The 19911-nt window shown below is 39.8% G+C and overlaps 1 protein-coding gene across 2 annotated transcripts; it reads right to left on the bottom strand.

Moving 5' to 3' along the window:
• Positions 1-354: 354 nt before the first annotated feature.
• Positions 355-19193, bottom strand: LOC122085435 (DDB1- and CUL4-associated factor homolog 1-like). Of its 2 annotated transcripts, XM_042653877.1 has the most exons (15): positions 18801-18938; positions 18047-18212; positions 10128-10209; positions 9846-9962; positions 9554-9732; positions 8525-9467; positions 8345-8442; positions 7838-8258; positions 7114-7713; positions 6833-7012; positions 6156-6713; positions 5014-5124; positions 3508-3626; positions 1800-3423; positions 355-1351 (listed from the first exon to the last, which is right to left on the bottom strand). In XM_042653877.1, the coding sequence occupies exons 2-15, from the start codon at positions 18145-18147 to the stop codon at positions 644-646; spliced, it is 5841 nt and encodes a 1946-aa protein (XP_042509811.1). In that variant the 5' UTR covers positions 18148-18212; positions 18801-18938; the 3' UTR covers positions 355-643. The 2 variants fall into 2 exon arrangements, with proteins under 2 accessions (XP_042509811.1, XP_042509805.1); XM_042653871.1 differs by lacking the exon at positions 18047-18212 and having other exon boundaries at positions 18801-19193.
• Between the last annotated feature and the right edge of the window lie 718 nt (positions 19194-19911).

The raw sequence follows: 19911 nt of genomic DNA on the forward strand, positions 1-19911 counted from the left end.
TGAATAATATGGTCCAAAGAGAAAAAGAAAATTACGTCAAGAGGTAAAATGACAGCCCACCCTTTTTTGTATGAAATGAAAAAATTCCACCCTCATTAAATATCCACACTCACTCTCATTTGGCCCCACAAGATGAATAACTTGAAATTTTCAGGGCTAAATATTTTTTTTTTCTTTTGTAGAAAGACTACAAATAAGATGCATGAGATTATAATCTGCCAAGGAAGGGTATGCCATTATATGCATAAAAAAATTGAACAAAATTGAGGTAAAAATTAACCACATGGCTTATCGTACTCCCCTAACCATTTCCTAGACATCGAACGGTCTTATTTACCACATCACTTTTTCACATGACAAAATGAAATCCATGGTTATTGCGCTTTATGGTGACAAAGATTTTTCCTCAAATAAATTCCCTTAAACCATTCAAAGAATACTTTATATATAACATGGGAAAATGATTCACATGCTCATGGCGTGATTCGCCCTCTCACATTCTCTTCTCATTAACACTATTCTCTCCTTCTTGACACTTGCCCCAACTAAGAAATGTGCTCCCATCCTCTTCCGTGCTCCCATTGGTTGGCATGAGGATTCTTACAAAGCCGGCGGCATGGCAAACACCCCTCCCAATATAACATCAGAAACCAAATCGATTGTCGATATCACCTTCCTCCCCGCTACTGAAAGATCCAACCACCTCACTATCCTCCTCTTCGTCACCCTCAGTTACAATCTCCAAAATTCCTGTGCCACCATCATAATCCACATCATCAATAGCAAAGTCTCCATCTTCATCATCATCATCATCCATGTCGTCTATACTCTCATCATCGTCATCATCGTTGCTCATATCATCACCATCACTGTCCATGTCACCATCCAGGTCGGTTCCCAATATCGGATCCTCATCAGCTTCTGAGTCATCATCATCGTCATCTTCTTCCTCAGTTTCAGCATCATCAGGATCAGAATCATCATCTGTTGGCCTCCTTCGGCCTATCTCATAGAGCCTGGCAGAAGCAAACATCTCCTCATGGTCATCCATGGATACCAAACCAACAAAAGAATCAGTTGGCTCTGCTGCAAAATCAAGGACACAGCGGTCAACCGGGATTGTGGCAATGTCTGAGTAGCTAACAGCATCCACAGTGCGGAATGCAGCAAAAAGGGGGTGCCTGACACGTCGGGTGTGTACTGCTGATGTTATATCTTCAAGATTCCTCCGGAGGATTGCATAAATTACATCCCCACGTCCGTTGAATGTTAGAACAGTCTGGTCCAAAGAAGGTACACTGCGGAGAAGCTTGAATTTTCTGAGATCCCATACTTCCGAATTTATAATAACCTACAAATGTTATATCATTGCCAGTTAGCAATCATAAACTCTAAAACATCAGGAAAGACTTCGGTTTAAGACCAACTATTTGCATGAAAACAAAAGGAGCTAGATTCCATTACATGGATAACCAAGTCTAGAATTCATGTTAATAATAGATGTTTAAATGCAAGAATTTATCCAAATTAAGTGATGCCCTAAACTGAAACTTGTCAAGTTGCAGAATGTTTTAAACTAAACCGACCCAAGATGATCAAAACCATTTGCCCCACATAACCAGTTATAGATATGCTAGTTAACTTCTGATTTCACATCCAAAACAAAAGTTTCGGTTGTGTCCTAGAAGGTGGGCTTATTACCCTCAGATCTATCCATACGCTATCATGTGTAACTGCCTGCTTTCCTCAGAAATGTACAACAAAATATTTTGGAGGAGAATCATAAGCCTTATGCGTACCTCATTTCCAGCAGGGTGGAATCCACCACCCCCATAATCAGTGAACTGGTCAAAACGATGAATAGGGCTACCCCGCCGATCCCACAAGACTCCATTCCACAGTAGCATTGTGTCTGATGGGTTAAAATGTATTAGGGACTGTACATGCCCTCTGCCTGAGCCTGAAGAATTTGTGAAGGTGTCAGACAACTTCAATTCCAGATTGTAGGTCTGGATGTCATACAAGAGAACTTCACGCCTGGACGACTCGGATGATAGGGCTGCAAATGTGGTCCCTGAGTTACTGAACCGTGCCAATTTGCGCCCCTCAAAGGTATGCATAGGCCCTCCTGACACTGACGATGCATCCCACAATCGCACATCATAAGTTCCTGAAGAGAGAATTAGTTGACTATCCCCACACAGGGCTGACTGGACATGTGAAACCGGTGATTGGTGGCTTGTGGAGGTCTCCAGAACATTACCACTGTTGGTGTCAAAAATCTTGAGCTCACCAGAATGGCTGCCAGTTGCAATCTGTGAGGAATCACCCAGAAAAGTAACGCATGTCAGGAGGGAAGCATCATCCCGGCAAGTGCGCCATGGCCTGAATCTGCTGTAGACAAACTGACGATCCCTACGGTCTCCTTGTATTCCACCATAATGGTTCCTGAATTCACGTGTGTTCAGCCTAGCTGTCACATTTGCAGGTGCATCAACACTTCTTCTTGGTTCAGGACACACATGTGGGTGTAAAAGAGAGAGCGGCGGTAAAGTGGTTATCGGGGCAGGGCATTGACGATGCTGGTGCTTCAGATACTGCACCACAAGAGAGTCTAGAGTGACTCGTTCTGTGTTATTAGGTAGTGAGTCAGCAAGGAGACCAGGCTGGGAGGAAGAGGGAGTAATCTGACCCAAAGGGGTACTATTGAACTGGCCATCATCCCAATTATCAGTAACAATACCACTTGTAATGGAGCGCCCACATTGATCTCGCTGACTAGAGCTTGGTGTGACGGACAAGCCAGTGGAATCCATTGTTTGAATGCTTCTACGGACAACAGGGGGTGTCTGGCATATTGGAGACCGAAACACATGCTCACCAAAGGCATGTCGCTTCCCTGGCGAAGGAAGTCCACTATCCCTTGAGTCTGTTAGTTTTCGTTTCATAGGTAACACAAGTGGAGTCTTAAATTGGGGTTCCGTATCCGCACAAGTTTTTTCAACAGACACTACTGAAGTATCTGATACGCCAGAAGCTGCGGCTTCATTCTTCAAAACACTGGGAATCTTTCTGGTTGACGGTGGATCAGACGGACGCTGATTTCTTGAATGAAAGCTGAGACTAGGTGAGAAAACCAGGGGTTTCTTCTTTGAAGAAGACACAACAGAATCAGTCTTTAGGCTGGCGTCCTCATCCCGCGCTGTTGGTATTGATGTATCTGAAAGAAGCCCACCAGGAGTACGACCAGATGGCCACTGAATTTGAGTGGGTGGAGTTTCTTGAACAGAAGTTTGGTGTAGGAGTGAAGGTGGCGCTGCCATAGATGGTAGAGGCGTCAAATGAGCCTCTTTTAGCAATGAAGCAGCAGTACTTGTCAAGCCAGATGCTTGAAGGTGCTCATGTATAAGTAGTAAAAGCTCCCTGAAATTAGCACACAAAATAGAAGTGAATAGAAGCAGAAGAAGATATAGGGACAAAATTACAAAATAAAAAAGTGAAAAATACCTAGAATGGTAGGTAATAGGAGTCGCAGCAGCTATAGCTGCTCTTTCTATACGCCTCAAAGTAGGGGCAGCAGCATCAGTTGCTGCTAGTGTACTTGCACGTCCAGAATTTGTCACAATCTGCAGGACAAACATAGATGTATGTTATAAATTGATCGTCTCATGACTAGACTATGGTAATGTGAATTTCCTGCAAGCATAAGCAGATAAAAACTGTGAAAATCAAGAAGTAATTATTAATTAGTTCATTTCTATGCCTCACAACAAGAAGGAAATAGGTTCCTCTAGTAGCACCCTGAGAAATGAAGCCCTTGATGGGTGGCTATTTTTGCCATGTGAAAAGCTGATATGGCCAATGCCACTGTTGGATAGATAGAGCAATATACACTAAAAAGTCGTTCAAAGCTCCAAGCCAGAGTTCAATCAAGGCTGTCAAAACTAACGTAAAATTCTCCTAAACGATAAAGATAGTCGTATAACAGCTACCAGAGCACCACAACAACATTCTACTATTGTACAAATTACAAGCAATCAGAAACAGATACACTAAACCAATGAAGACAATAACTTAGTTTAACCTAATCAATTTGCAATATTATAAAACAAGGCAGCAAGATATATTTACTCAACCTGAAGGAGCCTCCAAGGATGCCATCATTGAACAAAAGGTGATCCTTTTTTTTTTTCTTTTTTTGCTTGAACAGAGGCACACAAAGGTGCAAGCCACATACCCCAGTGACATAGATTGAGGTACAAGGGGGATGCCTCTCACATGTGGTGTGTGCCTTAATAACATAGCTGTGTGGCTATTTTGACCATTGGATGTTTAGCGACCATGTGAACTAATTATCTGACAATTATTGAAAAATCATACATCCCATCATGAATTAAACCCTTTCCTCAAATATCATCAGCCATCCAAGTCTATGTTGAGATTGACCGGTATAACTGAACACGTTATATTGCTTCATATTAAAACTACCACATTCGGCAATAGCAACACGAGCAACAAGTACAAAATTTGAGCACTTTTTAATCTTTTTTTTTTTTTTTTTTTTTTGGGGGAGGGGAGGGGTGGCGCAGATAAAAGAACCCAAAGGTGCCCCCCACCTAGAGTCCTCTCTATTGATGTTCGATGTGCACACCCCCTAGTAAAAAAAACAAAAGAAAGAAAGAAAGAAAAATTCATGTATCCTGTTCAATGCAAGATATGTAGAAACTAGAATTTTTTCTTCACATAACTCAGGGTGGAAGATGAATATGACACGTTATCCACAACACCTCAAATCATAGCCCGCCTATAAGATGGAAACTACATAATTCAGTGCAAAAAGACTTACATTTCCATAACAAAATTCAAGAAATGGGTAAAGTGAATTGCAATTGCCTTACACCCTAAAAAGAAGTTGGGATAGCAATTTCTTAAGGCATGGGGATGCTCAGATTTTGTTTCTACACATAAACACACAAAGTTGGAAATCTTAACGTAGGGCCTCCTGATGCTTACCCCAATCAACTCTATTGCTACTTGGGTAAGTTCTGCTTGCCACCTGCCCTGCTCTGAACCAGACGTCTGATTGCCTGAATCTCGAATAAGCTCTGAGAGTTTTTTCCCCACCTACAACACCATTTCAAATTTAAAGATACAAATCAAAGACCCATTTGAAATATTTGTAAATATATACCAAAAGCATTCATCTGTAAAGACACAATACAACAGGGCACCCCAATAAAAGACAGCAAGGAGAGCACAACAGAGAAATAACAAGAAACCATCTGTAAAGATGCAATGCAACAGATACCCCCAAAGGCCCAATGAAGGACGCCGAGCAAGGAGAGCACAAAAGAGAAACAGCATGAAACCCAACCAATAAACAGCAGCCTCCCCCAACCCCACACACCAAGAAAAAAATCAGAAATAGCAAAAACGGAACAAAAAGAACCCTTCCAACAATCCCCCAGACTGAAACCACACCTTGATCAAACAGTGATGGGGTCATCAACCTAGACACATGACTTTTCGATGGGGAAGGACCATCTAATCGTCTTTCTGTATATTGTCCAAAGCTTATCACTAGTCACTAGTGTAGTGCAACTAAATAGGAAAAAACTATCCCACAAAAATCAAAAACCCTAATTACATCAAATTTGAAGTGCAGATTATTCATTCCACAGATCAAGCACATAATAACCATAGATTAAATCTACAAGGCCAATATGAAATGTTCTCGCTTTCCACATTAAAGTCAAAAAAAATTTCAACTCCCCCTTGGAATTGGCTAATTGCGGATTCCTGGGACCTCCCCTTTTCATTGTTCCATCTATCATGCCTCCTCTTCCTGAGGGGCGGGGTTTAGCTTTGTATTGTTGCTTGCTCTCTCTCCTTTTCTAGGGAGTCCCTGTATTTCTCTTCCTTTGGTAATCAATTTTAATTACCCAAAAAAATAAATAAAAATCTCCCTATCTCAGTCAGTGCACAAAACAGAAAGTTTAAATCCAACTGACTACATGGGTACAATTGAAATTAGTAAATAAACCAGCTACAATTCCTCTAATCAGCTTTGTTTATAAGCAAGTGGTCAGTGTTATCACCCAAAAACAGTGGTGCATAACTTATAAAAGCAACTATTACATTAGAACATCACTCACCTGAAGCTTCGTCAAAATATGTGCAATTGATTCATCCCTGGCTAAACCAAGCAGGACTCGGCAGGCAAGAGCACGTATACAGTCAAGAGAAGCAGGAGGTGTAAGTATACGAGGATGGAGAAGATGCAAAAGAACCTTTATTCCATTGTTGGTGCGAACAGCCTCCCTTGCCTGACGATATCCTTGCTCCAACTGTGCAGCAAGGCCAGCACAACCTGCTCCAGGACCTAAGGATATCCTACGATCTCCCACCACCCAAGAAGTGACAGTAGGAACAGCTGCTTGTGAATTACCCGGTGTACTAAGTACTGTTGAGAAGCCACGTTCCACAACAGCAGATTCACCATTCCGCTCCCTGGACTCATTCTGAACGGGCAAGGAAAGATTTCGGTCTAAGACATTTCTTTCAGCATGTCTTTCTCTATTCTCCACAGCAGAACCATTAGAGGTCTGAACTGAAACAGACTGCTGACCTTGTGGAAGCACAGGCGGTTTGTTACTAATTGAAGGGGGCGGGCAAACAAGATTAACCAACACATTTAGTGCTGGCTGAATAACCTGCCAAAACAAAATAAATGCATCCAATATAATGTAAAACCATGAAAGCAAAAAATCAGCTTGTAGAGGCTTCTTGCAGCATCCAATGTCAGGAAACTATTGAAACATAAGATCTTTACCTCAGGATCTACATAACCAGCACCATTTGCCGCATCCAAAATAACTGCCATACCAACTCGATCATTGCTCAATGTGGCATTTACAATCAGTTTACGGCTGTAAGGTGCCAATGTAATAATGTGAAGAACACCCAATGCATATTGAGCCAAGTCATGCAAGTACCGTTCAACAGTTGGGGCCTAAGTAATAACTCAAGTCAGTCACTCGTCTTAAATATGATAAGCAGGCAAGTAAGCACAAAAACAAATGGAGGAAAAGAAAAGGAATGGGAATTACATACTTGACATAATTCCAGCATAATAACATGCCCATTGGAGGCTAAGAACTTGTCCACTGCAGCCCAACGAGCTCTTACGAATGCGGGGCCAAGCTTCCGATCACGCTGTGTTTGCAAAAACACTACATCCATGGCCTCATTACTGATGTCAAGTGGCTTGTAGGCAGCCCTAGCACTGGGAATATGTCGGGCAGCACTTCGATTTTTGTTAGGACGAAGGGAGTCCACAAGCAATAGAAGGTGTGCCCTGAAGTATTGCCGCAGAGCAACACAGGTGTGATAAGCTATTTGCTTCTCGGATGCAGTCAGCACCTCGGCAGGTGACTGATCAGTTCGAAGAGATCCCAGATTGGACAGACCCAGTGTCCCAGAATTACCGCCTGACCTCACCGAGGCAGCACCATGTAAGAGGTTTAGAAATTTCTGCAAACCATCCTGTCCATCAAAGGAGTCCACAATTGCCCGGAAGACAAATGCAGCTGCAAAAAATATAGCAGCATTTTTTCTGGCTTGATCTTCTGGACACTCAAGAAGCTGGAGGGCTAGCTGAACCACTTGGTTGACAATATCTGAAGGAAGAGCACATACACGTTCCATAATTCCCTGAAAAGATATCCTCCAAAGCAAGAATATTTAGGTCAAAAGAGTAGAGGAATGCCAACAACACAAACTAAATAAATAAATTTAAAAAAAAAAATGATCCCATAGAATCGTTATATCCATTTACCTGAAGAGAACCAATAGTAAATAAGCAGGATGACAGACCAAAGAAAGTCTGACTAACTCTCGGGACAGCAAGAAGTTTTTGCATTCCACCACGATCAACAAATAATGCAGCAAATTTACGATGAGCAGCTAAAGCACAGATTAGCTTCAGCACATCAGGCAGAAGAACTGTGACAGCTGCTGTCTCTCTTTTTTTTGAACACCGTTGCAGTAGTGCAAGACAGACATCCACTCCCTTCTCATGAAGAACAGGGCCCAGGACTTCAACATATTCTCCAAGTATCTCAAGACATTGAATACAGTACTTTTCTCTCAACTGTGCAAGAGAGTCAGTATCCAATACAAATGAACCTTCTAACTCCTCTTTTTCTGGTTCTGTGGCCTTTGAACGAATCGAATCCTCATCGAGATTACTAGAGGTCCTGTCAAACAAATAAAATATGTATAGCCACCGTACTGCAAACTATTTAGGCATAAACAAAGAAAATACAAAGCTAGTTCCACTTACCTTGAGACCTCAGTAGCATTAGCAGCATCTATAACAGTAGATGCCGCCTTTGAAGCAGCTAAAACTGCAGCTTCTTCATTATTTGTACTCGTAAATTCCTACATATAAAATGAATCAAAATACAGTTGCTTGTTAGAACGTAATACCTACAGAACACAGACAAACCCAGCCAATAATCACCTCTAAAGCGGCACTCTTCACAAGTTCAGCGGCAGCATCACCGGCTGCCTTCATTGCCTCGGCAGATGCATTGGCTGCTCTGGCTTCGGCTTCAGCAGCTCTAACTGCGTTCTTTACCAGATCAGAGATATCCCTTGTGCCAACTTTGAATTCTTGAAAACGATCGTCATTATCCTCTGTTGATGCAACAAATCCATCAGCATTGATTCTTCCCAAAGACTTTTTGGCATCATGTACTCTTTTGAAATCTTGATTTCTTATTTGATTCCTCTCTCTAACACACCGGGTTTGTCCTCCTAATCGTATTCCAGATCCTGGAGAGGTCAAAGCTCTTTCATTGTCTACAGCTCCTTCATTAACCCTTCCCTTTCCTCTAATCCTTGCCCAACCACGGTTTGCCCTGCGCCTTGTTGAATCATCTCTGATGTTCTCTTCAGCATCTTCATCTCTCACAGATCTACCTGTACTGAATCTGTCACCAAAATTTTCCTTCCCATCATGTAAATCATGATTTTGCCTTCTTTCGTCACCAAACTGTTCAACATCATCCTCATCTACCTCAAACACATCAACCCTCTCAGGTAAGTCATCTGCATATTCTCGAGCTTTTATTGACTCTCCTCCATCACCTGAACACTCCTCACCTCGGGCTTGTCTAAAACTTGTGCTTTTATCATGATCCCTCTCCCCACTTTGATCATCTAACAATCCCTCATCTACCAACCTAGGACCATCTAATTGAGCGGCATCCATTACCTGCCGGAACCTACCCCTACTTTCTTCTCTACCTTTTATGCAAGTACCTGATGTATTCTTATTTTCTGTTAGATAACTAGCATCTTTTTGACTTGTACTTGTTTCCCCAAGAACCCTTGTGCGAAGATAACGCATGAGCTTCGCCGATAATCCAGACGTTAACACATCTTCGACTACTTGACTTCCACTGAAATTATCATTAAAAAAAAAAATCAGACACAAAATAAACAGGATAGACAGGAAATAAGTAAGAAAGATGTTCATGGTACACACCCAGCTAAGCATAAAGCAAGAAGTCCAGTAGCATATGTTCTCAGCATTTCAGAATCTGTGGGTGTCTCATTTCTCGAATCATGCTTTCTATTGTGTTCATCTCCAAAGGACCTGGCATTGTCATCCAGTATCCAGCTTTTGATGTTCTCCAGAACAGCATCTTCAAAGACATGAGGATACTGCAAAAATTTGCAGACCATCCATTTTCCCAGTAAGTCAACCATTTCGAGACCAATTTGTCTCACAGTGAACGGATAGCAAAGACTAACAAAGAAAAAATAACGAACTTTACCATCCAGGTTGCCGAACAGCTAAGAAGTACCCTTGCAGAAGCTGCTCGGATGCTGGTGGAGTATCTAGTTTCCGCAAGAAACTTAGAGGATATAAGCTCATAGAAATCATCATTCTCCTAAGGGAGTAAAGAGGGGAGGGGGATTTCAGGTCAGCAAACCCAGCTAAACTAAATATCATATTATCACAAAACTCCAAGGTTTCTACAAATTAGGAAAAAACATGCAATTCATTACAGATAAAATTTCTAACCAAAAAAAAAATTACAGCTAAAATCAGTTACCCGAACCAAATTCCCCAGCCTTCCAATATTATGAGAAGCACGCCCATTAGTGACAGAGGAATGACCTGACTCCTCCATGTATCTGAATTAAAAAAACAAAAAACAAAAAAATATATATATAATCATAAAAAAGAAGCTTCAAGCATGACAGTAGTGGAGGTATAATAAATGCAGTACCAAAGCCATCAACATCTTTTGACTAATCTTAAGTCTATACGTGGCAATACGTGGCAATACGTGAGAAAGGAACATCCTAACAGGTAAGTAAGAGAAAATAGGGCACTAAAAGTAGGGACGTAAATGGACAGAAGAAATCCGAATTTGAATTTGCATTCATATTCATTTAGGGGTATCCGTATTCAGTTAAAGGGTATCCGGAATAAAATCTGAATTATCCAAAAAATAATTATCCGATCCGATTAAATAATCAATTAATGATTTTAAGGGTTCTTGAAGTTTAAACAGGTTCTAGAGAATGAGAAAAATAATTAAAATAATTTACAAAGACGGATTAAGAGCAAATTATATTCATTAGGGGGAGGAATGTCAGGATTACACAAGTCAGAGAGTAAACGATAGTTAAAAATCCGAATTCGATCCGCATCCGTATTCGTTTAGGGGTATCCGAATCCAGTCAGGAAATATCCGGATCCGAACACATCCGATTCGAATTCGATCCGTATCCGATCTGTTTACATCCCTAACTAAAAGAGGAACACTATTCACACTCTTGGGATTGCACGAGGAATCCTCAATTTAAATTTACATTACAAGTGCAACGCAAAGCAAGAATATAAACATGAGCAATTTTCAATGCAGAATAACTAACGATTTTGTTGGAGCAACTATACCAATTGAACACACAGAATCAGTACAGTACTCACTGGATCAAGAAGTTGTGCAATTACAGCTAGCCAGTTTTAATAAGTCCTTCATTTTCTACATAAAATTGAGATAGCTGTTGGGAGCCAAAATTTCAAGGTTGGACGGCCACATGCCTCTTCTTACTCTTGCAGAGAGAATCCAAGGGATTAATGCAATAACTAGTCCCAAGCTAGAAACTAGAGGCTGATTTCCCTTCTCCAAAAAACAGAACAAGCAAGAACTAACAGAGAGCTAATTGGACAGAAAAGAACTAAAAAACAGAAATTCCAGAGGTCAAATCATATGCACCTGATACCCTGGTTGGCTGGACCATTTAGGGAGGTCTACTTGCTAGAAAATTCTGATCATATTCAGAGAACAGATAAGGGCTCAACCAAAGAATCCTTGTGTAACTAGTTCTAGTCCAGCAACTAGAAAACTCAGAATTTAAAGAACAGATCAGGGGTAAGTCAAAGAACTCTGGGGGAGTGTGGCTCCTATGCCCAAACACGGGGTGAAATGACCACCTTGCGCCCCATGAAAGCTGAAAATGCCACCCCTGTTGATGCTTGCATATATGCTCTCATTGGTCCCCGCGTTCGCGTAGGGACCACGCTTCTCCACAGGAAACACTTCCCCTTATATTTGTCAGATTAATTTCAGAAAACAACTACCACAGGGGTTGAATATTGAATTTTAGGCTAATCAGACCAACAAGATATCTGATATACCAATATGTAGCTAGCTCTAAACTAGAAGCCAGAACAGAATAATAGAAGACGAGGATATAATTAGGAATCCATCTAACCTGAAAAGAGCTCCACTCTTCCATGAAGGATTCCACCTTAGCACAACTGGAAATCCATCCAAGCACAACATGAATCCAAAAGGTAGAAGAAACCAAAGGTTCATTGCTAAGATAACTCAATACTCGTATGCCTCAATTGGTTACCTATATATACATATATACTCTTAACACTTGACTTCTACATGACTAGAAATAACCAAAACCAACTAGTAATCAAACTAGCTACCTAATTGACCAGTAAAAGGCTTAAAACAACTCCATTCTAACTAGGACTCCAACTTAAACTAACCAGTAAAGTTTAAACTAACTAATGAAGTAAGAGCCACATTCCTAACTCCTACCCTTATTTTAGGCCCATAACATGGCCCATTACAATGAACACCCATTGGACTATAGGCTCAACATGTATAAAACTCAATCCAAAGCTTATTTCCACTAATTGGATATGCTCCTTGCCTTTACGTAGGCTACAAAGCTTTAAACAATAGAAACTGTAATGCAGTCAAGCCTGCCCAATTAAGCCTAGGGAGACCTTCTTTTGGGTCTTGGAAGGGTTATATAGGCTTTTGGCTGATTAAATTTGGGTCATGTATTGTATAGGACCTTAATTATAAGCCCAAAAAGTGGGGGGTGGTCAGTGCACGATATTAGTAGTTTAACTTATAGAGTCTGAGTTAGATTAGGATACTCATTAGCTATTTACTTTATTCAGTATGCGAGAATGGTTAGGAATCCAATATAGAGTCTACGACTCTACTTAATGATTTCTAAAGGGCTTTTGTTATTGTATACACCCCCATCAATTAAGCATGATTTGAGTAAGGAATTTTTAAGTCTTCTTAAGAGTTTTGGAGCATTTGAGCTGTCATACAGGTATGGTATTCCAGATCTGATCTCCTCTTTCTCCTTCTAATGGTTCAGTTCATCTCTGAGATCAGGTGTGATCTTTCCTCTCTTTTCTTTATTTTTCCTTATTCTTACCCATCGATTTCTGAATCTCTTTCTTATTCCTTCCATCTATCTACTGACTTTCTTCTCTAATACTCTAGGGAGAGGGGTTCGCTGAAGGGGTGAGTTACAAATCATCCAATAGGGATGGGCATTTAATGACAGAGTATGGGGTCCACGGGTGCTTTGTGAGAGGGCATGCATAGGAATCCGCACACTGGCATCAAGTGATTCCTCTTGGCAATACTTTATATTACCATAGTTCGTAATCTATATTTTGATGGTTATGATGTCTGAAAACTCTGAACTGCAAATCTGAAGTTCTACAATTTATTAGATTGTTCCCTGATCTGTTCCTTAAATTTTATCATCACAACCTACAGTACGTTCTCAGTTTTTACTGTTAGCTTGAATTTTAAGCTAGCTGGGTTTCATCTAGTTTTAGATCTCCGATTTTCAAATATTTCATATTAAATGATGGATCTGGTTAAGCTCTACACTTGACCAGAATTGCATCAAGATCTAATCATTGGAGATTGAATTTCTCTAATTCGCAGTTCGATCCAAAACCCGACTCTATCAACTTCTATAGTGATCCTGCCGTGGTTCTTTCTACTAGATTCCTTTCACTGCATCAAAACCCTTGAAATGTCTCACCCCCCCCCCCCCGCCTCCCTCCCCCCCAAAAAAATGATAAGTGCCAAATGCTTTATTGATAATAAAAATGTCATAATACAGCCTCCAAATGGGAAATGGAGACTATAACATTAACAATAAGAAGAATTTTTAGCTATTGGTGAAGCCCCTAAGAGAAGGAGCTTCAGTTGTGGTATTTGGTTACATTGACAGCGAAGTTCTCATCCACATAAAAAATAAAAAATAAAAAAAACTTGTAGTTGTGTGACCCACTACTCCAGCCTCCTCATACCTTAATTAAACTTTAAAAGACTGAAACTAACTTCCAGCAGAACCCGTATACCCCTTAATTCTATTGCAGAGCACCCATAAAACCCTTAAGAAAAATGAAACACAAACTCCTAGTAGACTATCACATAAAGCATAATTTTACTTTAAAACATAATTTATAACACCCCCCCCCCAAATGAACACAGAAATTAACATAATCAGTCACTTCAAAATTACCAGAATAGCATTAATGCTGCAAACCACAGAATTTCTTAACTTATATGAAAATAAACCATTAAAATATTATTTTCAAACTTTCATATGGAAGGAAGACTCTTGGAACTCCCATAAGAAGCGGAGAATTCAATACTGCTTATATGGGATTCTCCTGCGTCAGTATGTTATTAGATGTCGCCATCATATAGCCTATTATAGAGTGTCACCTTCACTTGGAGGCTTCAGTTAGTAAAGAAGATAGCTGAAATGTTGAACAGGTAGAGCATTGTTAGGCTTAGAGCTAGGATGTGACATAGGACAAACATCTATCACAGATTTCTATCTGCTCTGCTTAGGTAGCCTTTAATTTGTAGGATGGGTGTAGAATTAATCAGAAGGCTTTCAATTGGAATGCTTCTGCTCAAATTCTGATTCTCTTCCTATTTTCATCAAAAAAAAAATAATGAATTAATAATTTTATAGAAGCACAAAAGCAATAAGTCATACTATGAAACTATGGGAGAAGGCTATTCAAGCCCGGCTGAGAAGAGAGACTCATATCTCAGAGAACCAATTTGGATTTATGCCAGGTAGATCCCTGACAGAAGCTATTTACATCCTAAGGAGGCTTCATGGAATTATATAGAGCTAGCAAGAAGGATCTCCATATGGTCTTTATTGACCTGGAAAAATCCAATGACATAGTCCTTAGAGACTTAATCCAACATTTTCTGGTGAAGAGAGGGGTGACAAGTAAATATGTGGATGTGATTAAAGATATGTATGAGGGCATATTGACTAATTTAAGATCTACAGGAGGTCCGGCAAGGGATTCTCAATTACGATTGGGTTACATCAGGGATCAACCTTAAGCCCTTATATTGATGAGTTAAATGAACATTCAAAACAAAATCCCATGATGTATGTTATTCTCCAATGATATCGTTTAGGTGGATGAGACAAAAGCATGGATTAACACTAAGTTAAAGCTATGGGATCAACCTTGGAATCAAGAGGATTTAAGATTAGTAGATCGAAGATGGAATATATGATGTGTAACTCTAATCACACTACGAGGGGTAATGATACGATGAAAATTGGGGGGAGAGAGATACCATAATGCAGAAGTAGGTTACAAGTAAATTACCCCAACAGTTTATAACTCCAAACAAACAACTCAAGATCCAAAAGTTACCCAAGACTAACCAGCAATAGATTAGGAAACTAGAGAAATAAGACCAGCAAATAAACCCCCAAGGATACAGTAGCAATGCAGCAGCAAAACCAGCCCAAAAACCAACCCGATTAAAGAGAGAATGACATGCGATAGGGCTGGAGAAAGAGAGGTGCAAATGGGTCTGTGGGGCTCCAATTGAGCCGCAAATTTGGTCAATTGTAGGGCCCAGGGAGGGTACAAAAACCCCCAAATATGAAGAACTTCTGACTGCAAGTTTGAGAGTTATGCGCTTTCTTGATTTCCAGACCTAGGAGAGAGAATCTGAGAGAATTCTTCGACTGTAGTAGGGCTGCTTGGGCAGCAACAAGAAGAGGATTGAGTGATCCTTGGGTGGTTGTGAACACCCTCTGAAAAGGCCACGTAGATTAGAGATCAATTAGGGAAGGAAGAGGAGATCGATCTCTCTCCTAATTCCTCCATGGGTGCTGGTCAGTTCTAACTTTGAGGATGTGAACAGGTCTGATTTTCTTAGGATTCTTCAGTGTCAGTAAGCAATATCAGCAAGCCCTAATAGTAGCAGTAAATAGAGAATAGGAGAGAAAATAAACAAGACAAGTGTGGGTGGAATTGGCTATCTAGGCCCGGGCATCTCACCCACAGCTATCCCAGTTGTTTAAGCAATTGAATGCAATCATTCATTATTCAAATCTGAGAATTAAGAGTACATAAGCTCCTCTACATATAGAGAGCAGATTAACAGTCATACCATGACTAGGAGTTAAGACTCCAAGTAGGATTAGACATTACATAATAAGAGTTGGACTCCAAATAAGACTAGACTAGAACCCCAATTGGAATATGTAACTAACTAGTCATTCAACAAAGAAAATCCATGGGATCAAAGGCCTAACACATACATTACCCAACCCAAGGCTTATTTGCAATAAAATAAGCCCATTAAGTGACTTATCTACATCATACCGCAAAGTAATTATTTTAGATATTTGGGTTCAACCATAAATAAAGAAGGTGACATAGAGGATCTTGTTTCACAAAGAATTAAAGTGGGATGGATGAAGTGGAGAGGTGCGACCGGAGTGCTATATGACCAAAGTATTTATTTAAAGTTTAAAGGGAAGTTCGATAGGACTGTTGTGAGTCTACCTATGATGTATGGGGCAGAATGTTGGGTAATAAAGAAGTATTATGTAAAAAAGTTGTATAGCAAAGATGAGGATATTACAATGGATCTATGACAAAACTATAAAGGATAAACTAAGGAATGAGTGTATTACAACTGATTTGGGAGTGCCCCCTAATTAATGACAAGCTCTGAGAAAGTCGTTTGAGGTGGCATGAGAATGTTCAACGGAAGCCTAGGGACGTTCCAATAAAGAGAAGTGATATGATAATGATTGAAGAATTGAAGGAGTTAAAAGATCCAGAGGCAGACCTAAAATGACCATAGGAGAAGTTGTGAGGAATGACATGCATAGTCTAGGTCTTGTCCCAAACATGATCTTGGATAGAGCCTACTGGAGGGCAAGGATCCATGTAATCGACCCCATGTAGCTGAGTTTCTCCTATCTTGCAAGGTTGTGCCTTTTCCTATCACTTTCATCTCTCTGCCATTTCTTTTTATCATGTCCTATTTTCTTGGTTTTCTTTATCTCTACTTTTTGTTTGAACCTCAGTTTTTCCTACTTTGTTTTGTATGAATCCTTGTAGCTGACCCCATTAAGTTGGGATAAGGCTTTGTTTGTTGTTTGTTGTTTGTTGTAATAATGACTAGGAGAGGGAAAATAGGCATGCCAAAGTGTTATCAAGGTAAATGACATCCAAAGAGGTTCTTCCTAAACTCAAAGGACTTCAAAAATGTCAATGTCTTGATCCACTTTTGCCAAAATTTGTTCACAACACCATAACAATATAACACAAACCAAAGTTTCAGTTTGAGCAGAATAAGAACCCCCGCAAGCAATACACTACATGGTACCACCTATTTTATAGCCCCTTTTCAAGGAACATTTTATTCCTAGGAGGCCCAAAAAAATTTAGGGGTACTCAAGATGGCTGACCCTAAGCCCCATTAACATTTCCATTAGGAAATTAAACTACGATACCATAGCTTGCTGATAGTGGCAGCTACATTATTCTTTAAGTTAGCATCCATTAATCCAAATAAATTCAAGCATAATAAAGAATGGACTAATTATAACAGGATTATTTTTTAGGGAGAGGGTTCTCCAAACAAGAAGTATAGAGTATAGACTATATAGACCACCATTGAGGTGCGACGAAATGGTTTCGTACATAAGAGGGCAGCGAGGTCATTTCATGTGAGAAAGAGAGAGATAGAGAGTGAGGGTGCTAACCTCCTGTAGAGGCTCAGCGAACCTTTTCACATTTTTTCAATATCATTATCAAGGAAAATATGTTAGTTCATAAATGGAACAAGAAACTAGTTCAGAAGAAGTACAAATGCCACGAAGGAGTTCCAATGTGTATGAGAAACCATACTCTAATACTTGCCCGAAGCATAAAGGTAAGATACAAGTTATGAACACAAGGCATATGATTGTCTCAAATATATATGAAACTTTTTGCATTTTCCAATAAGTTACAGGACTTGAAAGATGGATTAAATGATACTATCACAACATCATACAAGAAAAATCAAAAGCCTGTATAAATATCAATATGGAGATAAGACATCTGGTGATAGTGACTATTTGAATTTAGGATGCATTAACCCAGAAAAAAATGAATGATGAAAAACTTAAGAGCAGATAAATGTATGCCTTGATGGGAGCAAACTAGCAATAACTGGCTCTAAGAGTGAGAACTGGTTTACAGAGAAAATTTTGGAAGTGTAAAGTGAATGCATCATTTGCATGTTGCCACCTTAAAGGAAGCATCCTTATATTAACACATAATAAGCAAGAGATGATTGGAAAGTTAGGAAGTCTTAGTAGATTTGATGAGGTAAAAGGATCAGACCTGTGAAACAGAAGCAGCAAAGCACCATTTGAACAGACATCAGCACAGCAGATAGGCAGGAGATTACAGACAAAACGAACACATACATATTGTGTACGCATTGTTAATAGGAAGTAGCTTCATGTAAACAAACCAAAACAAACTCCAGCACATGCCAAGACATTGCCTGGAAGAAAGTGGACACTGCTCAACTTTCCAAATAAAACGGCACCAAAGAGAGTAGTGACGTGAAGAAAAACATAGAAGAAATCGAGGGAAGATTTTGAAGTATGCATAAATGGGGGGGAAAAAAATTAAGAAGAAACCAACTCACAGATTCTGAAAATTTTAAAATAGAGAAGAAACAAAACAAGAACCACATTTTAATTGAAGGCGCCCATCATTTGGAATGATGAACACCAAGCGTATATAAAAAACGTTCACAAACAGTAACCAACATTCAAGTTTCGACTAGCACTCCTTTGTAATGAACTTATGATTCAAGACAACTCCATACGCACCAAAATTCTACATTATCAGAACCCTTTGTCCCAAAAATTTCCACTGCCCATAAAAAGTCCTAATCCAGTCAAACCTAATTTCCCAAACCGCCCCGATATACCTCCATCTGCCACTATCACCAACCTTCCTTCCCTCTCCAAAATTCAAATCTTTAGTTCAAAACTTATGTCATCATCCACAAAACTCGCACTTGTCGAATTAAAATCAAAACAAAAAGAGCAAATAGAAAGGAATATAAAGAGAGTGAACAAACCTGGACTCTTGAGTCTCAAGAATGGAAGCCAAGGCATGAAGAACCTTGGAGTTAGGGTTTGCCTGAGAAGATGTAATCTTTAATATTAAGTTATGTGCTTTGGAAAGCAAGATTTCGTCCTCGCTCTCGTTCTTCGGCTCCTCCGATTCCGCCGCTGGTTGTTGCGAATCGGTGGCCGCCTCCATTAAAGTAGATATAAATAGAGCTTCTACCTATATTCAGAGTTCAGAGATGTATAGAACTGAGTTCTCTATTTAAAATGGTTTCAGTGTTGAGAAGAAACGAGAATTCTCTTAGCCAGAGCGATAGAGATGTGTGCTTATAAGCGTAACAGAGAGGAGGACGAAGAAGAAAATGCCGAAGAAGGATCGCGAGAGCGCACACACTCTCTCTTCCGTGTGGTACCTAGATATAAGCATTCATGAGTGACTCCATGCCGATTAATCCCATTTTAGACTGAACTAACCCTAATCAATTACTAAATGACAATTACATCCAGACTTGGTGAGCAAGAAGCCCTGAATGGTCGGTGGCTCGGTTCTGATCGAATATACATATCGTTGGTGTATTTTAGTTTTTTTTTTGGATGAAAATATATCTCTAATATATTTTATTTTATTTTATTTTTGGTAAGAAAATATACCATTAGGGTTTTCAAAGTGTGGAATGTGAATCTGGAACGTAATCAATGTGGGAAGGTTTGGTTTGGTTTGATTTTGGGTTTTTATCGATTTTATTGGGTCGGTTTCAATTTTGGTTTGATTTTGGTTTGCTTTGACACATATGTGTATACATAATTATAGGAAAATATGTTTTTTAACAAAGTTCAGTTGGTATCGATTTACATTATATTGGTTTTAGGTTAAATAGGCTTTTGATTTGGTAAACAATTCCCCAATCCAAAGACAATCCGATAAGAACTTGTTCAAGGTGGTTTTAATGTTTTATTTTGCATTTTTAATAGATCTGACTCTTCTATTGCGTACAAGAGGCGGCAGCTTAGACCTAATACTCTAGAACGATTCGTCATGAAACCCAACACTGTAGGCACGCACTTCAAGGTATTGTAGGGCATTAGATCTGAGTTGCCGCCTCTTATGCACAGTAGAGG

The sequence above is a fragment of the Macadamia integrifolia genome, chromosome 1, assembly GCF_013358625.1.
Source record: "Macadamia integrifolia cultivar HAES 741 chromosome 1, SCU_Mint_v3, whole genome shotgun sequence".
Classification (NCBI taxonomy): domain Eukaryota; kingdom Viridiplantae; phylum Streptophyta; class Magnoliopsida; order Proteales; family Proteaceae; genus Macadamia; species Macadamia integrifolia.

Excerpts from the sequence above, each read along its gene's own strand:
- LOC122085435 (XM_042653871.1), bottom strand. The coding sequence starts at position 18,985 with ATGGAGGCGGCCACCGATTCGCAACAACCAGCGGCGGAATCGGAGGAG. Across the intron at positions 5,125-6,155 it reads ATATTTTGACGAAGCTTCAG|GTGGGGAAAAAACTCTCAGA; the intron begins GTGAGTGATGTT and ends ATGGTGTTGTAG. Across the intron at positions 1,352-1,799 it reads TCCACCCTGCTGGAAATGAG|GTTATTATAAATTCGGAAGT; the intron begins GTACGCATAAGG and ends TAACATTTGTAG.